The sequence below is a fragment of the Eurypyga helias genome, unplaced genomic scaffold (genome assembly GCF_000690775.1).
Source record: "Eurypyga helias isolate BGI_N326 unplaced genomic scaffold, ASM69077v1 scaffold21403, whole genome shotgun sequence".
NCBI lineage: Eukaryota > Metazoa > Chordata > Aves > Eurypygiformes > Eurypygidae > Eurypyga > Eurypyga helias.
Genome location: NW_010242352.1, coordinates 21,919 through 30,427, shown reverse-complemented (window position 1 = coordinate 30,427; position 8,509 = coordinate 21,919). Strand labels below are relative to the sequence as shown.

The 8,509-nt window shown below is 41.3% G+C and overlaps 1 protein-coding gene across 1 annotated transcript in view; it reads right to left on the bottom strand.

The window, feature by feature from the left end:
• Positions 1–2,115: 2,115 nt before the first annotated feature.
• GNAT3 (guanine nucleotide binding protein, alpha transducing 3) overlaps positions 2,116–8,509 on the bottom strand; it is a 25,044-nt gene continuing 18,650 nt past the window's right edge. The window contains exons 5-8 of the mRNA XM_010149056.1: positions 7,889–8,017; positions 3,348–3,477; positions 2,990–3,143; positions 2,116–2,401 (exon numbers count right to left, since the gene is read on the bottom strand). Of these exons, the coding sequence (XP_010147358.1) occupies positions 2,211–2,401; positions 2,990–3,143; positions 3,348–3,477; positions 7,889–8,017 (604 nt within the window). The 3' untranslated portion in view covers positions 2,116–2,210. The remainder of the gene's footprint in view (positions 2,402–2,989; positions 3,144–3,347; positions 3,478–7,888; positions 8,018–8,509) is intronic.

Sequence of the window (8,509 nt, the reverse complement as noted above, 5' to 3'; positions counted from 1 at the left end):
CTCGGGGAGCGCAGTGGCAGCGCCCGCAGCCCCTTCCTTGGAGGGTCACAGAGCCTGCAGCTCCCGCCTGCCACCGGGTCCCCACACACGCCGGGAATTTTAGGCCGGCCTGACTCCTTAAGGCACGAGTGAGAAACCCAGTCCGTACAGTTGTACTGCTACTGACTCGGAGATACTCGATTGAAGAATCATAGAATCACAGAATGGTTTGGGTTGGAAGGGACCTTAAAGATCATCTAGTTCCAACCCCCCTGCCATGGGCAGGGACACCTTCCACTAGACCAGGTTGCTCAAAGCCTCATCCAGCCTGGCCTTGAACACTTCCAGGGATGGGGCATCCACAACATCTCTGGGCAACCTGTTCCAGTGCCTCACCACCCTCTCTGTGAAGAATTTCTTCCTGACATCTAATCTAAACCTCCCTGATTTCAATTTATACCCATTACCCCTTGTCCTGTCACTACAGGCCCTTGTAAAAAGTCCTCTCCCAGTACCCTTGTAGGCCCCCTTCAGATACTGGAAAGCTGCAATGAGGTCTCCTCGGAGCCTCCTCCAGGCTGAACAAGCCCAGTTCTCGCAGCCTTTCGTCATAGCAGAGGTGCTCCAGCCCTCGGAGCATCTTTGTGGCCCTCCTCTGGACTCGCTCCACGTGGTCAATATCCTTCTGATATTGAGGGCTCCACAGCTGGACGCAGCACTCCAGGCGGGGTCTCACCAGAGCAGAGTAGAGGGGCAGAATCACCTCCCTCGACCTGCTGGCCACACCTCTCAGAGAGCTATTTGCTCATGGATTTGTTTCTTAAACATTCTGGCTTTTATTACACCATCAAGGCATCCAGAATTTAATGTTAATGTCACCATAGTTCACATTCTTACTTTTAAATGAGATTTATTGCTGGAAATTAATCCTGAAACCTCACCACTGGAAATCCATTGTTTTCCGTACAAACAAAGGATTAGTCAAGTGAAGCATTGCAGATCAGGCAGCAGTAGAAATCCAGACAATGCAAAACATATTCTAGCTCTCCTCTTCCTACTTCTGCTGGGAGACCTGCACAGACCAAGGACCTTGATTATGTGGAGATCTTGCAGGACTGTTGTGCAGTGACCAAGTTGCCTAATCTGCTGTTTTCAATAACGAATTAAACAGAACACAATGAGTACCCAGTATACTCCCATTCTGTTTAATGGAGTTAAGTATCTTCTGTAGTTATAGTCAGAGTAAATCAGGAGGAGTTAAAGGGGAGTGGTTCTTCATTAGCAAGTTCTCTGCATAGAGGACAGACCTCTGTGCCAAAGTCTCGAGGCTATGTTTTTGCCACAAGCACCAGTGGGTTTATATCTGCTCTGCACTGGTGGAAATGACTGGTGCAATCCCAGGGTACTGGATAAACTGTCCAGTAGCAGGACTATTAATTATTATTAAAAAAAGTTAGGTTTTTTCATTGTTACAAAAATGTTTCAACTTGTCTTTATGGCCTATGCAGGAACTAACAGTTACTACAATATTTTACACTCCCTCAAGGATTCAAAAACTACCCTTCATCATCTTCTTTTTTTCCCCAAACTGCATAGCAGCATTTATACATGTGCAGTTTTTATGTACGTGCCCCATAGCTCTTCTAAAAAATCCAATATAATTAAACATGCAGGGTTGCACTACTCTTTGTCATACACCAGTTAATTTGGGGTGGTTTGCCTTTGTTGAATTAATGGTATGCCATTTTTAGCTGTGAATGTAGCATGAATACACAGAAGTAGTGAATGAAAATTATCAGCTGGTATTGTTTAATGTTATAGACTTCTTAAGGCTTTAAATAAAATAAAAGCCAGTTATCTGTTACGTATTACCTTCCCACTTCCCCATCACTAGAAAACACAGGATATTGAGGTGGCCTCAGTTTCCTGAAAAGTTCTGATTATCTTCAAATGATATTGGTTAAATGGGAATTACCCTTTGGTTCCAGCAGGATTTATCAGCAGTTGTCATCTCTGTGGAGGGGGAACATTTTCTTCAATCTTTTTAGGACAAACAGAAAGTCGGTGTTGTTCTGCAATGCTCAGGTTATACTCAAGGCTTCAACTGACAGCTAATGAAAGCCTAATTGATAATGTTTCTTCCCTCGTGTTTTTTATTTCAGTCAGCACACAGGATGAAAAGAAGAAAGTGGACAGAGATGAAGTCAGGCTATGAGCAAGGGAATGAATGGCTAGAAAAGCCCACAGTCCTTCAGATTTTCTTTGATTATTATGTCTGTGACTGCATCAAATACAAACTTGACATTCTGGGTGTCTGTGGCACATGTCAGGTGAGAATATATCTCTTTATCTTCTTTCCTTATGTTCAAGTCTAGGAATTGTTTCTTGATATAATTTCCAGCATCTTCAAATGTATTTAGTCCTAGTGGAGAGAACAGTGAAAGAAAGGACATATTTAAACAATAATTTTCTTTTCTTTTTTCCTCCCTTTCCCCCTTCCCTTCCCTTCCCTTCCCTTCCCTTCCCTTCCCTTCCCTTCCCTTCCCTTCATGAATTAAGTATGGAAATTTTGTAATTAAGTGCCCACCATGCCTGACCAGAAGTCCTCTTTCCTGAAGTGGATAGTTTTTCAAAATAGGGACAAAACCCCTGGATTCACTTATGGGGTGTGTGAGTGATAAGCCACGCACTTGTACTGAAATATTGGCTGGGTTCATCCTTTCAGCCATCTGAAACTTCTAGGCCTCTCAGCTTCCTTTACCACCAGCGGAGAGAAATGAGGATCTCCAGAGAGAGAAGATCCCCCCACCCCAGGGTAAGCGTCATGAGTAGGTGAGGTTAATTGTATTCTGGCCATGTCTATCCCATACCTTTCGTCTGAGAGAAAGGCTAGATGCTTAGACAAGATTTAAATGGTTATATATAGGTGACCTGAGTCAAGTCTTAGCCTTCTGTTCATGCCCTCCACTAATCATAAGAATGTGTTTTCTTCTGAGAACCCCAAACTTACCATTATACTCAGGAAAGCAGATATTCAGATGAACTTTTGTTATTTTCTCTTTAAAGAGGTCTTTTTTGTTTAGAAACAGCACAATGGAAGTGGCTGCAAAGCACTTGTGGTTGCAGATGCTGTTGAACAGCTGAAGGCTTTCATGCATTCTGTTCTGTTGAGGTGCAAAAGGTGAACATGAGAGACTGACAAATCTCATCCCCACATGTCATTTTTACTGCAATGTTCTTTACTGGCAAGAACCAATACAGCATAATAGCCTTTAAATGGTTATCAGGGAACAGGAATAGTCCTGATGCCATCAGAGAGTACATTAAATCTTAGCAGCAAAAAGGGTTGTTTGTCTTTTCTGACTCACCACTTCTTTATCTTCCACCAGAACCATGTCATAGGCACTGAGTGCGGCACAGAATATGATGCAAGTAACTCCCTCAAAGCAATGAATCCACTTTTTTCTCTCTGATCGCTGTCCACCCACATCAAACATCCTTTGCAGAAAAAATAATACATGTACAATGTAAAGCACTAACTAGTAAGGATGTAGTCATGCTGTTACTGTGTAGAGTGCAACTAGACATGAATGACTAATTTCTAGCTTTTCCAAATATTGGTCTGTTCTATCCCAACAGGTCAACAAGTACTATCTATTACTTACGGCTTTGTAATAGGCATAAAATGAAACATAAATGCTTAAACACCTGCACATGGGAAATGCATTCGGTATTTTCAGGTGGCATTCCATGTTGAGGAAGTGGAGCTGTGTGTGAGAGCTCAGTGTAGCTCTAAGCCCTGCAGGCAAGGATTTATTCAGGACGGAGTTCATACGTGAAACATTGACAAAAGACCCTCAAATCCAGAGTAATTTGTCACTTCATAGTTTTGCTTGTAGTAAACTGACACTTTGATCAATAAGGCGTATGACTGGAAGCCAGTCACGGGTTGACCACTGGTTATGTTTAATTGGCTGTATAGATCCATACTCAGTCACCTTTTCATTGCCCTGGCATGATCACTTAGCTAGCGGAACAACCTGAAGCATGCGTCTGAGTGCCCTATCAATCTCATTAGTTGCTCTTTAAGCAGCAATGCATGAGACCAGCAATCCCTTCATCTGAAGAGAGGAAAACGTAGGTCTGTCCTCCTCTGCATTAATTTCATTTGGGTAGGATCATATGAACTTTTTATGGACTTTTTCTACAGGGCCCCAAATCAACTGAGTATACCTATCTGGGACCTAGTTATGGCCCTAGTTAGGGCTCAACAGAGATGGAGCCATCATCAAATCTACCATTGTTTGGTAGGGTGTGCTGGCAGTCCAGAAAGCCAACCGTACCCTGGGCTGTATAAGGAGAAGCATAAGGAGGTGATTCTCCCGCTCTGCTCTGCTCTTGTGAGACCGACCCCACCTGCAGTTCTGTGTCCACCTGTGGAGCCCTCAGCATAAGAAGGATATATCAGTTGGAGCGATTCCAGAGGAGGCCATGAAGATGGTCAGAGACTAGAGCACCTCTGCTATGGGGTCAGGCTGAGAGGATTGGGCTTGTTCAGCCTGGAGAAGAGAAGGCTCTGGGGAGACCTTATAGCACCTTCCAGTACCTGAAGGGGGCCTACAAGGAAGCTGGGGCGGACTTTTTACAGGGGCCTGTAGTGACAGGACAAGGGGTAACGGGTTTAAATTGAAAGCGGGGAGGTTTAGGTTAGATATCGGGAAGAAGTTCTTCATGGAGAGGGTGGTAAGGCACTGGAACATGTTGCCCAGAGAAGCTGTGGATGCCCCAGCCCTGGATGTCTTCAAGGCCCGGCTGGATGAGGCTTTGAGCAACCTGGTCTAGTGGAAGGTGTCCCTGCCCATGGCAGGGGGTTGGAACTGGATGATCTTTAAGGACGCTTCCAACTCAAACCATTCTATGATTCTATCATCGTTGTGCTTAGCACTAGCTTTCAAAATTGTGACTTGAATTTGCAGTTCTTCAGTGAGAAGGGATAAGGCTTTCTTTTCACTTTTTTTCTGAAGTTAAAGGTGCCAAACTTGAATATTTTCGAAGTGCATTAGAAAGGAGAAAACATATGTAAATTTATCAAATTTAACCTACATTTACTTTTTCTGTTTACTTGTGTGCATTATGACTTTTCCCTGTGCTGCCTGTTGTTGAACTTAAAACTGTAAAACCTAATGCCCTGTTGCATTATCCCTTCCTTCAATAAAATGCATTTGATCTTACCCTCTGGCTGTATCTCCTGAAAATTAAACACAGCTCAATTTTTATAGCAATGAAAATATTGGGATTCAGTATGAAAAAACCCGTGTCAGTAGTAATCAGAGCAAGAATAATTTGTTACCCAAACACCATATTTTGCTGTATATTGATCCTCTGTTTTATTCGCCATCAGCAATGCAGCTGATGGAAACAAAGGTTACTGTTTATCGTTCTTCATCCTGCTTAGAGGAAATGAAACCATTCCCAATGCTAGTGATGAACTGTTTCTGCAGCTGAGGAGTAATTAGGGAAAATTATTTTTTTCTAGTACATTTCTAGTACATCTCTTTCTCTGATCATTGAGTGTCTATAAATGTGAATTATTAGGAAATCAGGAATCTGTTGTGGAGCAAGATTTTGATAACAGTGATGGCATTCCTCCAAACATATCTTCACTGAGTTCAGTGTGCTCACTGAAGAGTGAGGCCAGTATGAATGAGGCATCTTGACTTGTGGCTACGATTAGTGCCCCAAAGTCACCTGCCATTACGTGTCTTCCTTGATTTGTGGTGTGTAACTCTGAAATCAGGGTTAGGGACTGAGGAGGGACTGGGAGGGGGAAGCTTCAAAATCTAGTCTGCAGTAAAGTTTCACAAGCATACCTAATCATATGAATCTGTATTCACTTCTTGCAATCTTTTAGCATATGGCCCAGTGAATATTCATGAGAAGTCAGTTAAAACAGGGCAAGATCAGGGCCAGAGGCAATGCTTATGGACAGTTTTGTTGTACTGACCTGAGCTTGCTTAGCTCTTTTCATGTTGGCCCAGAACTTAACACATGTACATGTAAAAGAGAAGTCCCTCTGTGAGTGATTTAAAATGTATTTCTAAGGTTATCTTTTTCTTTTACCAAGACAGTCAAATTCAGCCTTGAAAGCTCTATGTTCTCCCAGCACTATTCTTGGAAAACCTTGCCATAGGTATGGGACTAGCTTTATGTTCCTTTGTTCTAATGGTACATATAGTGAGACCTGAAGACTAAAATAAAGCTTGCCTGATTGCAGTCAGCCTCTTCCAAGAACATCAGTGGAAACTACAGCAGGATAGGAACTATGCAGATCAGGTCTCCTTTTAAAAATACTTAGGAGAAGTGAAGGCTCCAGGGAGACCTTACAGCACCTTCCAGTACCTGAAGGGGCCGACAAGAAAGCTGGGGGGCGAGAATTTTAACAAAGGCAGGACAAGGACAAGGGGTAATATGTTTAAATTGAACACAGGGAGATTTAGATAGGATGTACAGAAGAAATTCTTCACAGAGAGGGTGGTGAGGCACTGGAACAGGTTGCCCAGAGAAGGGGTGGATGCCCCATCCCTGGCTGTCTTCAAGGCCAAGCTGGATGAGTCTTTGAGCAACCTGGTCTAGTGGAAGGTGTCCCTGCCCATGGCAGGGGGGTTGGAACTATTTGATCTTTAAGGTCCCTTCAAACCCAAACTATTCTATGATTCGTGTTAAAGAGGGTTTACATTCCAAGAATTTCTTTCTCCATCCTGATTTTGGTTTTATTTCTTACATAAACTGTGGTTGAACTGAAGGTGCTCAGATTTCCAATATACAAGGCTGTCTGGAAATAGGTTAATCAGAGAAAAAGAAGATGATGTCTATGACATTGCACTGTAATGTTTGTGGGTAAGTGCTAAATATTCACGAGTGAGCAGTGTATTAATAGGTGATAATAATTTATTTGTAGGGCATCTGCTTCAGAACCTGATTTTGTATGTGTAATCTCCGTTGTGTCAAAGCACCTGTGTGGTAGCACAGGTAGTTTGGGGGCTGTTTAATTGCCAGGTGAAGAGAAAAAAGGAAGCCCATTGAAAAAAGAAAAAGTTATAATCCTGATGCTTTGTACATCTGTTTATCTCTACAGATTCTTGTCTAGACTACATTCCTCATTATGCATCCCAGCCTTTAAATTAAGGATTGAATGGGATGCAGTCCATAGAGAAAATCATTATGGAACACTGAAACTATCATAATTCAAAGACATTTTCATGTGGAATAAGATGTTTTCAGTTGTTTCACCAAACATAACAAAATCTTGAGTATCTGAAAGTGTCAATTATTTTCCATCAAATTTCTCAGAGACACTTTTCAAGTGGTTTATTTTTTTTTTTTCCTTAACATACTGGTTTTCACCTTAAATGAGCATGAAGGCATTAATGCTAATACTGAAACTTCCCATGGAACATTTTTTTTTTCCCAACTGTAATGCGTTCCAGTGTTAAGAGCAGTTATTTCTGTTCTCAAAAGAAGAGAGTGAAAGGTTGAGAGTGCATGTAAATTAGTACTCATCAAGTGTTTTGCATGCTGTTAAGGACATTTAGGTAGGCAAATTTCATAAATGTCACAAACAATTATTCAAATGGCAGGATTCAAATAATGCTTTTTAGACACATACATATGTAAAAATGTCCTTTTAGAACCTGATATTCTGAAATCTCTTAATAACAGTCCATTATATGCTTAAAGTTGGAGCATTTGTACTAAAATATCTTTCTTCTTTGGCTGTTTCAAAATATAAAACAAGAGTGGATTCAAAGAAATCACAATCAGATTAGCAAGATTATAATAGGTCAATACCTTTGAAAAGAAAATACCTAAAGATAAAACCACAGAAAACTGTCAAATACAGCTTTCATACCTGAAGTTCAAGTCCTTGAAAGAAAACCGAGTCTCTATAATCCCAGTTGTTTTCACTCGGGAGTGCAAAACATCTTGCTCACTAGGTACATAGTCCGGCATTGCTAACCTGTCCAAATCATTGAGGTAACTAAGGAGAATAAAAAGAAATGGTGATTTTTGAAATCAAAAGGTGAAATGAACATTACATATAATCACCTCTTACTGAGCCACTTCTGAATATTTTATGTAAATTACACATCTAAATACAATACTATTGGGTTTTATACAACCTAGATCCATAATCCAGAGCATTTCTATTTTCCTTTGTTTTTTTTTTCTCCCTGTATAGGAGTGTAATTTAGTTGTATATAGTAAACATCTTTCTGAGAATTTCAGTTAAGGAAATTCTTTTTTTCCTCAGGAATTATAAAAACCACCTTGTCAGGAAAAGGGGTTTGTCTGTTTGCTTTCAGCAGGTGGAAATTGCCACCACAGAGGAAGAACCACAAGCACCTCTCAGAAGCAGATTGACTAGAAGATATTGCAGCCTATCAGACCTGTTGTAAGAGTATCTTCCTTCCTGAGTGAAGGGGAAGGTGTATTATTTTGAAGGAATTCATGCTTAGTGACTGTTTTTCCT